At 41.0% G+C, this 22,234-nt stretch overlaps 1 protein-coding gene across 4 annotated transcripts in view; it reads right to left on the bottom strand.

Moving 5' to 3' along the window:
- Positions 1-22,234, bottom strand: part of LOC129849290 (ETS domain-containing protein Elk-4-like) — a 27,831-nt gene extending 5,597 nt beyond the window's left edge. Inside the window, exons 1-6 of one of the 4 annotated variants that reach the window (XM_055916234.1) lie at positions 21,692-22,232; positions 14,664-14,819; positions 5,268-5,482; positions 1,424-2,149; positions 1,007-1,255; positions 212-337 (exon numbers count right to left, since the gene is read on the bottom strand). In XM_055916234.1, coding sequence (XP_055772209.1) covers positions 212-337; positions 1,007-1,255; positions 1,424-2,149; positions 5,268-5,474 — 1,308 coding nt within the window. In that variant the 5' untranslated portion in view covers positions 5,475-5,482; positions 14,664-14,819; positions 21,692-22,232. The other 3 variants (XM_055916243.1, XM_055916222.1, XM_055916231.1) reach the window with 3 other exon arrangements.

Here is a 22,234-nt window from a genome sequence, read left to right as displayed (position 1 = left end):
AGAGAACACAAAACAACTTCAATGGGTCAAATAGAGCAGAATTTGGGTCAAAAACAGAATATACAGTATAGAGCAGATACACAGAGACGGAACAGGCTCGAGCAGGAACCAACGAGGACAGAAAGTGGCATGAGAGAAAGACACTGAAGTGCAGAGAGGGATGAGAGAGGATTGTGATGAGAGAGAGAGGGGGGGGGGGGGGTGTTCTGACCTGGAACAGGGTGTGTGCTCCCTGCTGGCGGCGGGTGGCAGGGCTGAGGGGAGCCACCGGACTGAGCGTGCTCCAGAAGTGGATGTTAGACAGCAGGGGACTGGGGGTCAGCAACAGAGTGGGCGTCTGTAAACACACACACTAGTAGTTAGGAGAAAGACAGAAACCATGTCAGGAAAAAAATAAAAATAAATTGTAACATACTCAAATTACCATTTGGGAATATCTCAAAATGATCACCAATTGGCACAAAAATATTCTCAATGCTGGATTTAGAGCTGTAAGTGCTAGTATTTGAATTGAAAACAACATTCTCTTTTGTATCCATAATGGAGGTTTTGATTGTTTACCAGCAGCCCAAGGCAAAGCCAACCCAGATGAAGCTGGCCAGGGTCTGGCTCCAACGGAGCCGTCTCATGACCGCAGTAGCATAGATGTTAACCCACAGAGGGAAAATCTGAGAGAATAATGAGACCATTGTCAGGTCCTGCTGATATAATCTAATATTATGATCACAACAGGAACATGTGGTCAAACGGTCAACATCCCATTGACAGGCCAAAGGAATGACAACAGTTGTTGTCGTGGGAACTCAGTTCAGACAGAGAGGGGTGTTCAATAAAACTACAACACTGCTGCCATCTGCTGGGGAAAAACTATCAATGAAGTTTGTTTACATGTCACCTCATCCCTAATCGTAAATGTATCTTCTCCTAATCAAGAATACATCTTCAACAATACTGTGAGTGTGGAGTGTAAAAATTGTGTAAAAATGCATGTGTGTGTGCGTCTCACCTGTAGCAGTGCTGGTGTGAGAGAGGCGGTGGGTAGTGAGGGGCTGTAGAGGTTCATAGGTGAGAGGTCAGAGGCAGTGACCACCAGTGTAGGAGTGGAAAGCTCCAGGACTTTAGGAGGCTTGCGGCCCTTGCCCCCAGTGATATGGCCACTCACACACACCGGAGACAAACTCATCTCCCTATTCCCTCCCTTGTCCCCGTTTCCTCCACATACCTCACCACTTGACACATGGCCAAAACTCTGCACCTGACAGAGAGAAGGAGGAAGCATACAGTCAGTTGAATCACAGAAAGCAAAAACATGAATGCTAAATCCCTCTTCGTGTTGAGTAATCTGCATCTCAGTGGATTGGACGAAGATGGACTCCATGTTGCAGAAGGTGTGTGTGTGTGTGTGTGTGTACATTATCCTTACCGCCTGTATCTGCGTCTCTGTCGGTTGGGAGGAGATGGACTCGATATCACTGTCAATCACCAGCTCCTGGGTGGAGTCCGGCACCATGCTGGGGGAGGGACTCCGAGAGGGCAACTCTGATAAGCTGAAACTATGCAGAATTCGAAGATTCGAGGATTCCAAGGTCTTGGCTTGCTCAAACGCGTACACAGCCTGAGGCAGGAGGGTGGAGTGTGTCCTCACTACATCATCTATGGGAGGTGGGACTTGGAGAGGGTACAATGGCGGATTGGATGTTTCTATAGTAACCTGAGGTGGTGGAGGGCTTCTCTTGGGAGGGGTGGTCCCAAACTTGATGACTGACGGCGATGGCATTGGCTGAGAGGGTGGGTCTTGGGCCCGGTTATTAGACTTCCTGTCGGCCATCTTGTCTCCGGGGTTCTCCATCTTGATAGACTTGAAGAGCTGCCGTCCATTTTGCAGCGAGGTGAGGGTGAACGAGGTGTACAGGCCAGAGTGGATGTAGTCATTACGGTTGGACGGCTTAGTACTGGACCCTCGTGTCGCTGTCACACCTTCACTCCTGTCCCCACCCTCATCATCTCTGGATGTGTTGTCCCCCCTCTCTGAGAGGGGCAGGCCACCCCCCTCCCCATCGGGCCGAACAGAGGCATCCCCTTTCAGAATGTCTGGGTACGAGACAAAGCGGTACACAAACTTCTGCCCGTTCACCTTCTTAATGATGTTCTACAGGAGAAAACAAGGAGAGGGATGTTACATTGTGGAGAAAAAGTAGACAGCTGAACGAAAGACAGACACTCTCCTCCCTTTGCCTGTCTTTTCTCCCTCTCTTACAAAAACAACCCACAGAGTAACTTCTGCGTGGGAATGTTCCATCCTTCCTGTCTGTGCCAAACAAACATCCAATCAGACCTGTCGTACTCGGTCTTCAGCTAAACACAACTCACCACCCCACCCACTGACAGATGCAGGCTGTCTTTAGGCCAAACCACAGAGAGAGTGGGCAAGATACACAGCAACCGAGCAGTACTCTGAAGGACTGGGTGGTGACATGTCACAGGAGTGCTTAACCACAAAGAATTCCTTGCCCACAGCTCTACCCAGCCTAGCACTAAACTAAACCTAGGGCCCTATAAAATCTGCAATGCTGAGAACGCGGACGGAATCACGGAATCCAGAAACTAAAATAGAATTGAACAATATTCAAAAAATCTATTGAACTTACAAGGAAATCAACTAAATGTATTGAACTTATAACTTCCTGAAGAGGCAACGCGGGAATGCCCGTCTGTGTTTGTCTACCACTGTGTAGCTGTTAGCGAGGATGCTAATAATAACTGTCTTCTGGTAGATGGAAAGGCTTTCCCAAAAACCTCTATTAAATGTTACAAATGTTACTACAAAGTAACCTATGCCTACATAGCAGAATTATTATTTGATTCAATCCAGTTGTGATTTATTTAGCAAACATGCATGCGCTACAGAAACACTGCCAACCAAACAAGTCTCTTGCTGGTGTGCACTTGAATTAAAGGGTGTCTACTAGAGGTCGATCGATTATGATTTTTCAACACCGATACCGATTACTGGAGGACCAAAAAAAGCCGATACCAATTAAATCGGACGATTTTTTAAAATGTATTTGTAATAATGACAATTACAACAATACTGAATTACTTATTTTAACTTAATACATGAATAAAATCAATTTAGCCTCAACTAAAACATTTAACCTGTTCAATTTGGTTTAAATAATGCAAAAACAAAGTGTTGGAGAAGAAAGTAAAAGTGCAATATGTGCCATGTAAGAAAGCTAACGTTTAAGTTCCTTGCTCAGAATATGAGAACATATGAACGCTGGTGGTTCCTTTTAACATGAGTCTTCAATATTCCCAGGTAAGAAGTTTTAGGTTGTAGTTATTATAGGAATATTTCTCTCTATACAATTTGTATTTCATATACCTTTGACTATTGGATGTTCTTATAGGCACTTTAGTATTTCCAGTGTAACAGTATAGCTTCCGTCCCTCTCCTCGCTCCTACCTGGGCTCGAACCAGGAACACATCGACAACAGCCACCCTCGAAGCAGCGTTACCCATCGCTCCACAAAAGCCGCGGCCCTTGCAGAGCAAGGGGAACAACTACTCCAAGTCTCAGAGCGAATGACGTTTGAAAAGCTATTAGCACGCAACCCGCTAACTAGCTAGCCATTTCACATCGATTACACCAGCCTAATCTCGGGAGTTGATGGGCTTGAAGTCATAAACAGAGCAATGCTTGAAGCATTGCGAAGAGCTGCTGGCAAAACGCACAAAAGTGCTGTTTGAATGAATGCTTACGAGTCTGTTGGTGCCTACCATCTCTTAGTCAGACTGCTCTATCAAATCATTGACTTAATTATAACATAATAACACACAGAAATACGAGCCTTAGGTCATTAATATGGTCGAATCCGGAAACTATCATTTCGAAAACAAAACATTTATTCTTTCAGTGAAATACGTTACACGGTTACATTGCACAACCTTCAATGTTATGTCATAATTACGTAAAATTCTGGCAAATTAGTTCGCAACGAGCCAGGCGGTCCAAAATGTTGCATACACCCTGACTCTGCGTGCAATGAACGCAAGAGAAGTGACCCAATTTCAGATGGTTAATATTGCCTGCTAACCTGGATTTATTTTAGCTAAATATACAGGCTTAAAATATATACTTCTGTGTATTGATTTTAAGAAAGGCATTGATGTTTATGGTTAGGTACAGTCGTGCAACGATTGTGCTTTTTTCCCCCGCAAATGGGCTTTTGTTATATCATCCCCCGTTTGGCGAAGTTGGCTGTCTTTGTTAGGAAGAAATAGTATTCACGCAGTTCGCAACGAGCCAGACGGCCCAAACTGCTGCATATACCCTGACTCTGTTGCAAGAGAAGTGACACATTTTCCCAAGTTAAAAGAAATTCATGTTAGAAGGCAATATTAACTAAATATGCAGGTTTAAAAAATATATACTTGTGTATTGATTTTAAGAAAGGCATTGATGTTTATGGTTAGGTACACGTTGGAGCAACGACAGTCCTTTTTCGCGAATGCGCACCGCATTGATTATATGCAACGCAGGACACGCTAGATAAACTAGTAATATCAACCATGTATAGTTAACTAGTGATTATGATTGATTGATTGTTTTTTATAAGATAAGTTTAATGCTAGCTAGCAACTTACCTTGGCTTCTTACTGCATTCGCGTAACAGGCAGGCTCCTCGTGGAGTGCAAAGGCAGGTGGTTAAAGCGTTGGACTAGTTAACCGTGAGGTTGCAAGATTGAATCCCCGAGCTGACAAGGTAAAAATCTGTCATTCTGCCCCTGAACAAGGCAGTTAACCCACTGTTCCTAGGCTGTCATTGAAAATAAGAATGTGTTCTTAACTGACTTGCCTAGTTAAATAAAGGTGTAAAGAAATATGTTAAAAAAATATATATATAAAAAATAAAAAACGGCCAAACCGGTGTCCAAAAATACCGATTGTTATGAAAACTTGAAAATCGTCCCTGATTAAATCGGTCGACCTCTAGTATCTACACCCAAAAATGAAAATGTCTTAGTGGTCTCCTGATGTGGTTTAAACATTGTTGTAGACTTAGAACACCCAACTTTGTTGTTTTTCTATTTAAAAAGTGTGATTGAAAAGTCAGAAACCTGGACAAATCTGAAACTAAATGGAATTAGGCTAAAAAATAAAACAGATTTTATAGGGCTTTATGAACCCTGGCCTCATTTTCTCAACTAGCCTCATCGATGGGCCCCTTGTCTATGCTAATGTGAGGTGTGTGTTTGTGTGTACCTTGTCATAGTAGTATCTCAGGGCTCTACTAAGCTTGTCGTAGTTCATGTTGGGTTTGTTCTTCCTGGCGCCCCACAGCTTGGCCACCTCCTCCGCCTGCAGCAGCTTGAACTCGCCCTCCTCATTAGTCCAGCAGATCAGCTGATCATTGGTGGGGTCCAATAGGAGCTGGAGCAAGAACTGCCACAGGGTCACAGAGCTGTCCATGCTCCCCGCTACAGAGAAAGAGAGCAGGGATGTAGAAGACAGATCAGACATGCAGAGTGTCACCAACAGGCAGTTATCAAACTGTTGAACTGCGACTGCTCATAGCCTGATAGAGACCCCCCATTCAGAATCTACAGCCTCAGTCAACAAGCCTAACATACCTGCCTTTTTCTGCACTCAACAACGCGAAAGCAAAACCTTTTAATTGGCACCAATGCCATCAGACATCAATATAAGTTCCAGCATTTTTTAATCACCTAATAATAAGTTACTGTTTGGAATTCAAGGTGATTTGAAGATCAGTGATTCTGCACAGCCTAGTGCCTTGGTCAGGCTCATCTTAAACGTCCTTAAAACAGCGTTTTTTTTGTTCAATCAGTTGTGACGACAAGCTGTTTTCTAAAAAACGTTTGGAGAAATGCTGTACACATTCATTCATTTGCTCCAAGACCTCTCCATCACGGTTGACAACTCCACGATATCCCCCTCCCAGAGTGCAAAGAACCTTGGCGTGACGCTGGACAACACCCTGTCGTTGTCTGCAAACATCAATGCAGTGACTCACTCCTGCAGGTTCATGCTCTACAACGTAGAGTTCGACCCTACCTCACACAAGGAGCAGAGCAGGTCCATTTCCAGGCTCTTTTCATCTCCCTACTAGACTACTGCAACTCGCTGTTGGCTAGGCTCCCTGCTTGTGCCATTAAACCCCTGCAACTTATCCAGAACACTGCAGCCCGCCTGGTGTTCCACCTTCTCAAGTTCTCCCATGTCAACCCGCTCCTCCACTGGCATCCAGTCGAAGCTCGCATCCACTACAAGACCTTGAACACTTGACGCGCCCCCCCCCTCCCCCCAAAGATTTCTGACTTGTAGAGGTGCAGAAGACACTTGGAGGACAACAAAGGAGCAGGGAGCTTTGTGCTGTAGTCCTCAGCTGTGAACTTAGCAGTGAGCGAACACAGAATTTGAGAGGAGAGCTCTGCTGTATAAATATGTCATATATAGGAAGTAAGGGGGATGCTACTCCAGTCGAGGCCCATTAAATGGCAAGGTGGAGCCCACACCTGGGATAGGGACGGGACTAGGGTTATTTTCAAACTCAGGAGCAGCATTAGTTTTTCAAATAAAAAGGTAATTGACAAGGAAAGCTCAAAACTGATTTCAATTGATTGGGCCTATAAATGCTAAACAGAAATGATACAACATCATAAATAGCCTTAAAGAGTAACTACATTTAAAAAACAACGAATACATTTGTAACCGGCCTATCTGGCATCGATATGACTCAGAAACAGTTATTCTTGTGTCATAATTGACTAGAAAAAGTCAGTCTTGCCTAAAACGGAGCTTGGAACATCCGTGCGTCACAACAGGTAAATGAAGGTTGGGTTTTGATGTGACGATGTACACTTGCTCACTAACATGGGGTGAGCAGTTGTGGTGATGGTGCTCGATCCAATAGCATAGACAGGTCTACCCAGCAGAATGACTTTGTTTACATAAGACAACACACATTACATGGTTTTACTTCAGAAATACTGCACAAAACACCTTAGATGTAAAATTGCGCAACCAAAACATTCTGCAAAAACGTTAAAATTACAGACTTCTTGAGTTATCATTCTGTGAATTTTGAGGAAGTGAAATGTGCTTCTGCAGAATCGGTCAGGAAAGACACCACCAAGACTGAAATCTGTTTTTTCTAATGAGCAACAGAAATGCACATGCCAATCAGTGGGTTGATTGGTTTTTTAACATCAAAGTTAGCTACAGTGCATTCGGAAAGTATTCAGACCCCTTAACTTTTCCCACATTTTGTTACGTTACAGCCTTATTCTAAAATTGATTAAATAATTTTTTTAAACTCAATCTACACACAAACGAAAGTGAAGGCTAAGAATTTTTGCAAATTTATCAAATAAAAAACTGATACCTTATTTAATTAAGTATTCAGACCCTATAAGACTCGAAATTGAACTTAGGTGCATTCTGTCTCCATTGTTCACCCTTGATGTTTCTAAAACTTGATTGGAGTCCACCTGTGTTAAATCCAATTGATTGGACATGATTTGAAAAGGCACATGTCTATATAAGGTCCCACAGTTGATAGTGGATTATGATTTTTCAACGCCGATGCCGATTATTGGAGGACCAAAAAAAAGCCGATACCGATTTAAAAAAATATATATATTAAAAAATACATTTAAAAAAAAATTATAATAAAATCGGCCAATTATATATATATATAATAATGACAATTACAACAATACTGAATGAACAATGAACACTTATTTTAACTTAATATAATACATCAATAAAATCTATTTAGTCTCATAATGAAACATGTTCAATTTGGTTTAAATAATGCAAAAACAAAGTGTTGGAGAATAAAGTAAAAGTACAATATGTGCCGTGTAAAAAAGCTAACGTTTAAGTTCCTTGCTCAGAACATGAGAATATATGAAAGCTGGTGGTTCCTTTTAACATGAGTCTTCAATATTCCCAGGAAATAAGTTTTATGTTGTAGTTATTATAGGACTATTTCTCTCTATATCATTTGTATTTCATATACCTTTGACTATTGGATGTTCTAATAGGTACTTTAGTATTGCCAGCCTAATCTCGGGAGTTGATAGGCTTGAAGTCATAAACAGCGCAATGCTTGAAGCATTGCGATGAGCTGCTGGCAAAATGCACGAAAGTGCTGTTTGAATGAATGCTTACGAGCCTGCTGCTGCCTACCTCCGCTCAGACTGCTCTATCAAATCAGACTTAATTATAATAAACACACAGAAATACAAGCCTTAAGTCATTAAAATGGTCAAATCCAGAAACTATCATTTCGAAAATAAAACATTTATTCTTTCAGTGAAATACGAAACCGTTCCGTATTTTATCTAACGGGTGGCATCCATAAGTCTAAATATTCCTGTTACATTGCACAACCTTCAATGTTATGTCATAATTACGTAAAATTCTGGCAAATTAGTTCGCAACGAGCCAGGCGGCCCAAACTGTTCCATATACCCTGACTGCGTGCAATGAACGCAAGAGAAGTGACACAATTTCACCTGGTTAATATTGCCTGCTAACCTGGATTTATTTTAGCCAAATATGCAGGTTTAAAAATATATACTTCTGTGTATTGATTTTAAGAAAGGCATTGATGTTTATGGTTGAGTACATTCGTACAATGATTGCGCTTTTGTTAAATCATCCCCCGTTTGGCGAAGTTGGCTGTCATTGTTAGGAAGAAATGGTCTTCACACAGTTCGCAACGAGCCAGGCGGCCCAAACTGCTGCATATACCCTGACTCTGTTGCACAGAACGCAAGAGAAGTGACAATTTCCCTAGTTAACTTCTTTAGGGGGTGTGGGACGGTAGCGTCCCAGCTGGCCAACATCCAGTGAAATTGCAGAGCGCCGAATTCAAAAACAGAAATACTCATTATAAAAGTTCATAAAACATACAAGTGTTATACAAGTGTTATACATCGGTTTAAAAGATGACTTAACTTCTTGTTAATCCAACCACGGTGTCAGATTTCAAAAAGGCTTTACGGCAAAAGCATACCATGCGATTATCTGAGAACAGAGCCCAGCAGACAAATCATTAAACAGTTACCAGCCAAGTAGAGGAGTTACACAAGTCAGAAATAGCGATAAAATTAATCACTTACCTTTGATGATCTTCATATGGTTGCACTCACAAGACTCCCATTTACTCAATAAATGTTTGTTTTGTTCGATAAAGTCCCTCTATATCCAAAAACCTCAGTTTTGTTTGCGCGTTTCGGTCAGTAATCCACAGGCTCAAAGGCAGTCACAACAGGCAGACGAAAAATCCGAAAAGTATCAGTAAAGTTCTAAGAAACATGTCAAACGATGTTTATAATCAATACTCAGGTTGTTTTTAGTCATAATAATTAATAATATTTCAACCGGACAAAAGCTTCGTCAATATAAAAAGGAAAACAAGGCGCGCTCTCGGTCGTGCGCATGAAAAACCTCTGGGACACTGCAGTGTCCACTCATTCAGAGTAGTCTTACTCCCTCGTTTTTCAGAATACAAGCCTGAAACAATTTCTAAAGACTGTTGACATCTAGTGGATGCCATAGGAAGTGCAATTTGAGTCCTAAGTCAATGGAATCTGTATAGGCAGTCAATGGAAAACTACAAACCTTTCCAAATCTACTAATTATATGCATATCCGAGCTTCTGGGCCTGAGTAGCAGGCAGTTTACTTTGGGCACGCTATTCATCCGGAGGTGAAAATAGTGCCCCCTACCCTAGTGAGGTTAAAATAAATTCATGTTAGCAGGCAATATTAACTGAATATGCAGGTTTAAAAATATATACTTATGTATTGATTTTAAGAAAGGCGTTTATGGTTAGGTACACATTGGTGCAACGACAGTGCTTTTTTCGCGAATGCGCTTGTTAAATCACTTGTTTGGCGAAGTAGGCTGTGATTCAATGATAAATAACAGGCACCGCATCGATTATATGCAACGCAGGACAAGCTAGATAAACTAGTAATATCATCAACCATGTGTAGTTAACTAGTAATTATGTTAAGATTGATTGTTTTCTATAAGATACGTTTAATGCTAGCTAGCACCGTACCTTGGCTCCTGCTGCACTCGCATAACAGGTAGTCAGCCTGCCATGCAGTCTCCTCGTGGAGTGCAATGTAATCGGCCATGATCGGTGTCCAAAAATGCAGATTACCGATTGTTATGAAAACTTGAAATCAGCCATTCCAATGAATAGGTCGACCTCTAGTTGATAGTACATGTCATGGCTTGGTTTTTGCTTTGAGGTTGAAGGAAGTGTCCGTAGACAGGATTGTGTCGAGGCACAGATCTGGGGAAGGGTACTAGAAAATGTCTGCAGCATTGGAGGTCCCCAAGAACACAGAGGCCTCCATCCTTCTTAAATGGAAGCAGTTAGGAACCACCGAGACTCTTCCTAAAGCTGGCCACCCGTCCAAACTGAGCAATTCGGGGGAAAAGGGCCTTGGTCAGGGAGATGACTGAGAACCTGATGGTCACTCTGACACAGCTCCAGAGTTCCTCTGTGGGAGAACACCACTCCTCCAATCAGGCTTTTATTGTAGAGTGGCCAGACAGATGCCACTCCTCAGTAAAAGGCACGACAGCCCACTTGGAGCTTGCCAAAAGGCACCCAAAGGACTCTCAGACCATGAGGAACAGGATTCTCAGGTCTGATGAAACCAAGACTGAACTATTTGGCCTGAATGCCAAGTGTCACGTCTGGAGGAAACCAGGCACCATCCCTACGCTGAAGCATGGTGGTGGCAGCATCATGCTGTGGCAATGTTTTTCAGCGGCAGGGACTAGGAGACTAGTCAGGATCGATGGAAAGATGAACGAAGCAAAGTACAAAGAGATCCTTGATGAAAACCTGCTCCAGAACACTCAGGACCTCAGACTGGGGCGAAGATTCACCTTCCAACAGGCCAACAACCCTAAGCACACAGGCAAGACAATGCAGAAGTGGCTTCGGGACAAGTCTCTGAATGTCCTTGAGTTGCCCAGCCAGAGCCCGGACTTGAATCTGATCTAACATCTCTGGAGAGACCTGAAAATAGCTGTGCAGCAATGCTCCTCATCCAACCTGACAGAGCTTTAGAGGATCTGCAGAGAAGAATGGGAGACACTCCACAAATATAGGTGTTGCAAGCTTGTAGCGCCATACCCAAGAACACTAGAGGCTGTTGCCAATGGGGCTTCAAAGTACTGAGTAATCAGAAATAATATCAAATCCCCAAATGAGTACATTTACAGTACCAGTCAAAAGTTTGGGCACACCTACTCATTCAAGGGTTTTTATTTTTTTTACTATTTTCTACATTGTAGAAAAATAGTGAAGACCTCAAAACTATGAAATAACACAAATGGAACACTGTAGTAACAAAAAAAAAGTGTTAAATCAAAATATATTTTAATTTTGAGATTATGTACGTACGTACAGTTGAAGTCAGAAGTTGACGTACACCTTAGCCAAATACATTTAAAAACTCAGTTTCACAATTCCTGACATTTAATCCCAGTAAAAATTCCCTGTATTAGGTCAGTTAGGATCACCACTATTTTAAGAATGTGAAATGTCAGAATAGAGAGAATTATTTATTTCACATTCACAGTGGGTCAGAAGTTTACATGCTACCAAATATTAATTGAATGTATTGCCTTTAAATTGTTTTACCTGTTTGGGATAGGGGGCAGCATTTTCACTTTTGCATGAAATGCGTGCCCAGAGTAAACTGCCTGCTATTCTGTCCCAGATGCTAATATATGCATATTATTAGTAGTATTGGATAAAAAAAAACTACTCTGAAGTTTCTAAAACTGTTTGAATGAGGTCTGAGTATAACAGAACTCATATGGCAGGCAAAAACCTGAGAAAAATCCAACCAGGTAGTGGGAAATCTGAAGTTTGTAGTTTTTCAAAGCTTGGCCTATCGAATACACAGTGTCTATGGGGTTAAGTTGCACTTCCTAAGGCTTCCACTAGATGTCAACCGTCTTTAGAAACTTGTTTCAGGCTTCTGCTATAAAAGGAGGGGGGAATGGGTGCTGATGGGTCTGGCAGAGTGTCTCAGGCTCGTGACCCGCGCTCCCGACAGAGTTAGCTCTCGTTCCAGTGCTTTGCTACAGACAATGGAATTCTCCGGTTGGAACATTATTGATGATTTATGTTAAAAACATCCTAAAGATGTATGGAATCAATCGTTTGATATGTTTCTACGACCTGTAACGGAACTTTGAGTTTTAGTGCTCATGAAGATGGATTACTGGGCTGAACACAATAACAACTAGTGGCTATTTGGACATAAATGATGGACTTTATGGAACAAATCAGTCATTTATTGTCAAACTGGGATTCATGGGAGTGCATTCTGATGAAGATCAAAGATAAGTGAATATTTATCATGTTATTTCTAACTTCTGTTGACTCCAACTTGGCGGATATTTCTTTGGCTGGATTGGGCTCTGAGCGCCGTACTCAGATTATGCTTTTTCCGTAAAGTTTTTTTGAAATCTGACACAGCGGTTGCATTAAGGAGAAGTCTATCTTTAATTCTGTGAATAACACTTGTATCTTATCAATGTATATTATGAGTATTTCTGGGATTTCTGTGGCTATCTGCAAAATCACTGGATGTTTTGGAATCAAAACATTACTGCACGTAACGCGCCAATGTAAACTGAGATTTTTGGATATAAATATGCACATTATCGAACAAAACATACATGTATTGTGTAACATGATGTCCTATGAGTGTCATCTGATGAAGATCAAAGGTTAGTGATTAATTGGATCTATATTTCTGCTTTTTGTGACTCCTATCTTTGGCTGGGAAAATGGCTGTGTTTTTTTGACTTGGCTCTGAACTAACATAATCATATGTTGTGCTTTCGCTGTAAAGCCTTTTTGAAATCGGACATGATGGGTAGATTAACAAGATGTTTATCTTTCATTTGCTGTACTGGACTTGTTAATGTGTGAAAGTTACATATTTCAAAAAAATGTTTTTTGAATTTCCCGCGCTGCCTTTTCAGCGGAATGTTGTCGAGGGGTTCCGCTAGCGAAACGCCTGCGCTAGAAAGGTTAACTTGGGTCAAACATTTGGGTAGCCTTCCACAAGCTTCCCACAATAAGTTCGGTGAATTTTGTCCCATTCCTCCTGACAGCGCTGGTGTAACTGAGTCAGGTTTGTAGGCCTCCTTGCTCACACACGCTTTTTCAGTTCTGCCCACAAATGTTCTACAGGATTGAGGTCAGGGCTTTGTGATGGCCACTCCATTACCTTGACTTTGTTGTCCTTAAGCCATTTTGCCACAACTTTGGAAGTATGCTTGGGGTCAATGTCCATTTGTAAGACCAATTTGCGACCAAGCTTTAACTTCCTGTTAAATCCACAATTTTCCTACCTCATGATGCCATCTATTTTGTGATGTGCACCAGTCCCTCCTGCAGCAAAGCACCCCCACATCATGATGCTGCCACCCCCGTTCTTCACAGTTGGGATGGTGTTCTTCGGCTTGCAAGCGTCCCATTTTTTTCTCCAAACATAATGATGGTCATTATGGCCAAACAGTTCTATTTTTGTTTCATCAGACCAGAGGACATTTCTCCAAAAAGTACGATCTTCGTCCCCGGTTTTGTCGCAGTTTTGTCTCACCAGGGGTGATGGTCGGATTCGCGTTTATCGTCAAAGGAATGAGCGTTACACCGAGGCCTGTACTCTGGAGTGGGATCGATTTGGAGGTGGAGGGTCCGTCATGGTCTGGGGCGGTGTGTCACAGCATCATCAGACTGAGCTTTTTGTCATTGCAGGCAATCTCAACACTGTGCGTTACAGGAAAGACATCCTCCTCCCTCATGTGGTACCCTTCCTGCAGGCTCATCCTGACATGACCTTCCAGCATGACAATGCCACCAGCCATACTGCTCGTTCTGTGCGTGATTTCCTGCAAGACAGGAATGTCAGTGTTCTGCAATGGCCAGCGAAGAGCCTGGATCTCAATCCCATTGAGCACGTCTGGGACCTGTTGGATCGGCGGGTGAGGGCTAGGGCCATTCCCCCCAGAAATATCTGGTAACTAGCAGGTGCCTTGGTGGAAGAGTGGGGTAACATCTCACAGCAAGAACTGGCAAATCTGGTGCAGTCCATGAGGAGGAGATGCACTGCAGTACTTATTGCAGTACTTATTGCAGTTGGTGGCCACACCAGATACTGACTGTTACTTTTGATTTTGAACCCCCTTTTGTTCTGGGACACATTATTCAATTTCTGTTAATCACATGTCTGTGGAACTTGTTCAGTTTATGTCTCAGTTGTTGAATCTTATGTTCATACAAATATTTACACGTTAAGTGGAAAATAAACGCAGTGGGAGGACGTTTCTTTTTTTGTTGAGTTTAGCATTAGTTCCTTTCACCTCTATAGTGGCATCCAGCTTAAGCAAGGCCCAGCTCCACTTGTTTATTAAACTCTCTGGGATATGTGGGACCATGGCCAAATAGCCAGGGAAAATGTAGAGCTCCAAATTCAAAAAAATGATATAAAATCAAACTTTCATTACATCACACATATAAGATACCAAATTAAATACAACACAAAACACAGAAATAAAATATAAATCATGCCTTACCTTTGACGAATTTCTTTTGTTGGCACGCCAATATGTCCCATAAACATCACAAATGGTCCTTTTTGTTCGATTAATTCCGTCCATATATGTCCAAAATGTCCATTTATTTGGTGCGTTTGATCCAGAAAAAAACAGCTTCCAATTTGTGCAACGTCACTACAAAATATCTCAAAAATTACCTCTAAACTTTGCCAAAACATTTCAAACTACTTTTGTAATAAAACTTAAGGTATTTGTAAACGTTAATAATCGATCAAATTGCAGACGGGTCTATCTGTTTTCAATACAGGATGACAACAAACTAACGATACTTTTCTAGTCTTGCGCAACTCTTAAACAGTACACATAACGTTACACTGATTCCAGATGGCCGTTCTTCTTCATTGCACAAAGGAATAACCTCAACCTATTTCCAAAGACTGGTGACATCCAGTGGAAGCGGTAGGAACTGCAAACAGGTTGATTAGAAATCTAGTATCCCAATGAAAACTCATTGAACAGACGGTGACCTCTGAATGGTTAGTCCTCGGGGTTTTGCCTGCTACATAAGTTCTGTGATACTCACAGACATGATTCAAACAGTTTTAGAAACTTCAGAGTGTTTTCTATCCAAATATACTAATAATATGCATATCTTATATTCTGGGGATGAGTAGAAGGAAGTTGAAATTGGGCACGCTATTTATCCAAAAGTGAAAATGCTGCCCCCTATCCTAGAGAAGTTAACAAGCAACACCTAATTTTCACCAAATTTTCTCATTCTGAAAATTAGCCACATACTGTAGTGGTAAAACAAATTTTCACAGATAGTAGTTAGCTAGTTAACATTTCACAGATTGCCAGGGTCCAGTAAGCAACTAATGCGTTATAACTTGAGGAACGGCAAGGGCTCGTATAACGTTACCAGTTAATACAATAGTGAATTGGTTAGGTTATTAACATTAGCTCATCTGATAGCTAATGTTAGTTGTCTGACTATTAGCCAGCTAATTTTCACACCATAATCTCAATTATTTGATCAGTTAAATTGGCTAATGTTGCTCAACATTTCTCTGGCTAGCTAACGGATAATTTGATCCAGCTAGCAAGATGCTTAACAATACTTGTTCTACCAGTTTCTCCCTCACCTCAAACTTTCCAAAATTGCCAGTTATTTTTCAGTTACAGCTCATGAAGTACGCTTCATCACCTTCTCACCCCGTCTCTGTGGTCAGGCTTCTCACATACCTCTTCGTTATCGTTCAAGGGATGCGCTGCTGTAAGTTAACTGGCAAACTTCCTTTCCACTCTCCTGCTGCCTTTCCAGAGCGTGCGCTGATGCAATAACCAGCAAATCGGTTGTCTCTCTCTTCAGTCACATGCTGCATTCTGTTGTGGGAACGATTGGCTGAACCTTGGATACAGCCAGTATTGCTCCAAATGCGCATCAATCGTTCGCATACAGCCCCCCCGCGCCCAAACTTTTCTCATCGGATCTACACGAATCATGAAGGTCACTTATTTTGGATTAAAAATTGTGAATTTCATCAAAAGATGACTAGTTTGTATCCCTGCAAAATGCTATGCCATTAAAGCTCTAACTACGCTAAACAGCACTATCACAATAACCATGTCTACTTGGCGGCATAAGAGTGGACATTATGGGCATAGTCATAGTTTGACTGTTTATTGGCCTTACATGCTGACCACACCGCTCACATTGCAAAATAAAAATGTACACATACATGTTATTCAATCATTGACCACACACTCCTCGTGAGCGTCTGCGTGGCCAGGCCCTAAAACAGAAATTGGTTATATTTGTGACGCTCAACGCGCTGCATATCCGGCCTCTCCCATCTCCTCATTGGTTTTTAGGAGCATATACCCACGTGGGTGATTGAAATATGAACTTAGGTCCACACTCCGGTAGGTTGTAGTAATGCTGTAAAGTTGGTTGCCAACCGCCTTATAAAGTTCAAAGAAGAAAAATATGCCTTAAAACTTCTTATGGCTGCAAGGCAAAGTGTTGAGTAGCCAGTGAAATCGTGCCCATTTCAAACGGCCTCCTACTCAAATCTTGCTCGTACAATATGGATAATATTATTCTTTTTGGATAGAAAACACTTTCTAGTTTCTAAAACAGTTGGAATTATTTCTCTGAGTGAAACAGAAGTCCTTCTGCAGCACTTTTCCTGACCAGGAAGTGAAATGTCAGAAATCGATGCTCTTTTCAACTTGATGCCTATACATGGTCTTGACACTTAGGAGTCTACTTACACTCTATACGCCTTCCTATTGGTGTAAAGAGGATGTGAGAGAAGAAATGTTTGTGCTCATCTTGGTCTGTGGTGGAAAAAAACCTATTTCTTTGACGTGACCGTCCACTTCCGGTACTCTGAAGGAAGTGGGATTGACTTCTGTTTTCCTGCCGTAACGAACGACTAACATCTCCGGCTCTAATTTTTTTTGATACATGTGACCATATCATCGTAATGTATGTTTTTTCAATATAGTTTAATCAGATTATTGAAACTTTTTACGGGAGTTTTGCCGTGTTCCGTCCTCTGACTGTGTTTACGTTGGAGAAATTTGTGCCACTCGGCTAGTGCCAATGCTAATTGAAGAGGGAAATTTGCCATTCTGAATCCAAACAACGACTCATCTGGACAGAGGACACCTTCTTCAACATTCTGATGAAAGATCAGCAAAAGTAAGACCCATTTTATGATGTTATTTCATATATCTGTCGTGCATGTGAACTGGCCGTGGGCGCCCAATTGTTTCTGTCTATTGTAGCTACACTAATATAGCGATACATTTTGTTTTCGCTGTAAAACATTTAATAAATCGGAAATATTGTTTGGAATCACAAGATGCCTGTCTTTCAATTGCTGCAGACTATGTATTTTTCAGAAATGTTTTATGATGAGTAATTAGCTATTTGACGTTGGTGTCTGTAAATATTATGGCTGCTTTCGGTGCAATTTCTGATGGTAGCTGAAATGTAAACTATGGTTTATACATGAAATATGCAAATTTTTCGAACAAAACATATGCTATACAATAAATATGTTATCAGACTGTCATCTGATGAATTTGTTTCGTGGTTAGTGGCTATTTATATCTTTATTTGGTCGAATTTGTGATAGCACCTGATGGAGTAAGAAACTGATGGAGTTAGAAAAGTTGTGTCTTTTGCTAACGTGGTTAGCTAATAGATTTACATATTTTGTCTTCCCTGTAAAACATTTTAAAAATCGGACATGTTGGCTTAATTCACAAGATGTGCACCTTTCATCTGGTGTCTTGGACTTGTTAATGTGTGAAAGTTAAATATTTTAAAAAATATATTTTGAATTTCGCGCCCTGCACTTTGAGCTGGATGTTGTCATAAGTGTACCGGTGTCGGTCTGCCCCCCTAACAGGTTAAGGAAGGAGGAGAGATGACGAGAAACAAATTCGGTTAACTGTTTTATCTGTGGATTAATTGTCGGAGTTAAGGACATTGTGCATTTCAGGTAAAATAACAACACAATGTTTAATTGGGCTCCAGAGTGGCACAGCGGTCTAATGCACTGCATCTCAGTGCAAGAGGCGTCACTACAGTCCCTGGTTCGAATCGAGGCTGAATCACATCTGGCCGTGATTGGGAGTCCCATATGGCAGCACACAATTGGCCCAGCATCGTCCGGGTTTGGCCGTCATTGTAAATAAGAATTTGTTCTTAACCTGATGAGGACAGAGGGCGCTGTTTTCACTTTGGGGGAAAAACGTGCCCAATTTAAACGGCCTCGTACTCAATTCTTGCTCGTACAATATGCATATTATTATTACTATTGGATAGAAAACACTCTCTAGTTTCTAAAACCGGTTGAATTATATCTGTGAGTAAAACAGAACTCATTTGGCACAAACTTCCTGACCAGAAAGTGGAAAATCTGAAATCGATGCTCTCTTCTGGGTCCTGCCTATAAATGGTCATGATACCTATTAGTATACATGCACGTCATACACCTTCCCCTGGATGTCAAGATGCAGTGAGAGAAGAAATGGAGTGTTTATCTTGGTCTGAGATGGAATACGTCCTCTTGGAATGACGTGTCACCCATTTCCTGTTTTCAGGAAGGCGCGAAGTTGGACCTGGATTTGCCTTCTGAATAGCTTTCGTTATAGGCGACTACTATCTCCGGCTTTGATTTTATTTGATACATGTGACAATATCATCGTAAAGTATGTTTTTTCAATATAGTTATTATTAGATTTTTGAAATTTATTCGGGACGTTAGGCGTGTTGCGTTGTGTGCCTTTGTTCAGAAAGGAGAGCTTCGCGCCACTTGGCTAGTGCGCTTGCTAATTCAAGAGGGAAAATGGACGTTCTAAATCCAAACAACGATTGTTCTTGACAAAGGACACCTTGTAGAACATTCTGATGGAATATCAGCAAAAGTAGGACCCATTTTATGATGTTATTTCATATATCTGTCGAACTGTGTACTATTAGTTTTGCGCCCAGGTTGTGGGCACTTGGTCGACATAACAGAAGCCTTATGTGGTAATGAAGTTATTTTTAGAATTCTAACACGGCGATTGCATTAAGAACTAGTGTATCTATCATTTCCTATACAACATGTATTTTTAGTTATGTTTATGAATAGCTATTTGGTCAGAATATGTGTGTCAGAAAAAAATCTGGACGTTGTGGGAAAAAGTAGCTACGTTAGCACAATGTATAACCACTGATTTCAGCTCTAAATATGCACATTTTCGAACAAAACATAAGTGTATGTATAACCTGATGTTATAGGACTGTCATCTGATGAACCTTATCAAGATTAGTCAAAAATTATATATCTTTTGCTGGTGTGTCACGATCGCTAACTTTTACTGCTGGGAAATGGCTTATGTTTCTGGCTATTGTGGTAAGCTAATATAACGCTATATTGTGTTTTCGCTGTAAAACACTTAAGAAATCGGAAATATTTGCTGGATTCACAAGATGCTTGTCTTTCATTTGCTGTATACTATGTATTTTTCCGAAATGTTTTATGATGAGTATTTAGGTATTTGACGTTGGTGTCTGTAATTATTCTGGCTGCTTTCGGTGCAATTTCTGATTGTAGCTGCAATGTAAACTATGATTTATACCTGAAATATGCAAATTTTTCAAACAAAACATATGCTATACAATAAATATGTTATAAGACTGTCATCTGATGAAGTTGTTTGTTGGTTAGTTTGGTTGGTTCTTGGTTAGTTAGGTTGGCTTTGTGCATGCTCCCTGTGCTGTGAAAAATGTCTGTCCTTTTTTGTATTTGGTGTTGAGCTAACAAATATACGTGCTGTTTTCGCCGTAAAACATTTAAAAAATCGGACATGTTGGCTGGATTCACAAGATGTGTACCTTTCATTTGCTGTATTGGACTTGTTAATGTGTGAAAGTTAAATATTTCTAAAAAATATATTTTGAATTTCATGCTCTGCCTTTTCAGTGGAATGTGGGAGGAGTTCCGCTGGCGGAACGCCTGAGCAGTAAAAGTTAACTGACTTGGCTAGTTAAATAAAGGTTAAATTAAAAAATATATATACCAGGACAAATTAGCTAGCAACAGCAAGCTAGCTAAATTGCCATACATGTGTAATGCTTTTTGACCTGTCCCCAAATTAATATAATTGGTTCTGAGTTTGTTTTGATATTTCTACCTGTGTCATGATTGCTTCTGGTGCTTCTGGGTGAACAAAATCAACGTTCACGCGCGTCCAGTTCGGTCAGCATGTGGAATGAACTGCAAAAATCACTGAAGCTGGAGACTCATATCTCCCTCACTAGCTTTAAGCACCAGCTATCAGAGCAGCTCACAGATCACTGCACATAGATGGGCTGTTTACAGATGGGCTATCTACCTCATCCCCATACTGTATTTATTTATTTATCTTGCTCCTTTGCACCCCAGTATCTCTACTTGTACATTCATCTTCTGCACATCTACCATTCCAGTGTTTAATTGCTATATTGTAATTACTTCGCCACTATGGCCTATTTATTGCCTCAACTCCCTTATCTTACCTCATTTGCACACACTGTATATATACACTTTTTTCCCCTACTGTATTATTGACTATGTTTTGATTATTCCATGTATAACTCTGTGTTGTTGTATGTGTCGAATTGCTATGCTTTATCTTGGTCAGGTCGCAGTTGCAAATGAGAACTTGTTCTTAACTAGCCTACCTGGTTAAATAAAATTGTAAAAATGTGTCATAAATACCAAAAAAAGCCTCTTACATCAGAACTGAACTGATAAGGGGTATACATTTGATGCACTCTGCATATATATTTTTTTATACAAGCAAGCAGGCCAGATCAGGTTGTGTAATGAACACTACCTACAGTGTGTGTGTGTGTGTGTGTGTGTGTGTGTGTGTGTGTGTGTGTGTGTGTGTGTGTGTGTGTGTGTAAGAGGCTTAGATGAAAAGTAAATCTGCCCTGACTCATCTATCCCTGACACACCCCCACTCACAATCCGTCTCTTTCTCACAGTGTAAAACGGTACACACTGGCTCAGTGAGGCCACCAAGGGACACAAGATTATAGATATGATTAGAGCGTTTCTGATTATGTAACGAGGACGAAACAGCACTCAGCTAGGACCCATAGAGCACAGACAGTGATGTCACTTGTAATATATGTTGCAGTTAAGTTGTCGTTTGGCCACCCAAACAATATCATAATATTATATAACAAAAATCCCTAAGATATGGTGTAAAAATGTGATGCATAGTTAGCAGTTAGAAAAAAGTAATGTCAACAACTAACAGTTAGCTAGCTTGAAATCACAGACTCTGTGAAATGGCCATGTTGTAGCTAACAGTTAACGCTAGCTGCACGAAATCAACCACTTGTTAGCTTGCCAAATGCTGATATTTTGGCTAGCTATGCATTTACCTAGATTGCAGCTAGTGCAATTACTTATCATTAATTTCCCTACGTTGTCACATAGCTAGTTTATCTAAACTGTAAGATATCTAGATTAACTACAGTAGCTTACCTTGCTAGTCGAGCTCGTTGAAAATTTGAGCCACCCAGAAGTGTCGATACAACTCCCAAAACATGACAGAAAATGTGCTTGCTAGCTGAGTAGCAAATGGCTATCTAGTTACGCCCTTTAAGTGAAAACTATAAAATTGCCATATACATTTTTGGAAGGGAAAAATGTGTGCTAATCTTTAAGAACAGGGAATTAAACGCATGCTGAGATCACTTCCCCTTGTTTGCGTTCCATATGCGGGTTGTTATCTGTCCCCGCCGTGGTTTTGAAGTGTCGTCGCGCCAACCACTTTTACTTTCAGCTACATTTGTCTCGACAAAAATGTTTTCAACGATGCTTCCTTCACTTTCGCTGTTGACCGAAAAACACGTTACATGTTACATTATAATCTAATTTCACAAGTTACATTGTAACAGGCAAGTTTGCAAAGACTTGACTGTTGTTGTCATGTCTCTGCTATGCTCGTCGCGAGAATCATTCGCGCGTGGGAGGTATGGTGAGAAATATTGCGGCAACAGCTTCTTCTTCTTCTTTGTGTGAATT

This window comes from Salvelinus fontinalis, chromosome 3, assembly GCF_029448725.1.
Source record: "Salvelinus fontinalis isolate EN_2023a chromosome 3, ASM2944872v1, whole genome shotgun sequence".
In the NCBI taxonomy this organism is placed as follows: domain Eukaryota; kingdom Metazoa; phylum Chordata; class Actinopteri; order Salmoniformes; family Salmonidae; genus Salvelinus; species Salvelinus fontinalis.
Note: the sequence above shows the minus strand (reverse complement) of the source record. Positions and strands in the feature narration are given on the sequence as shown.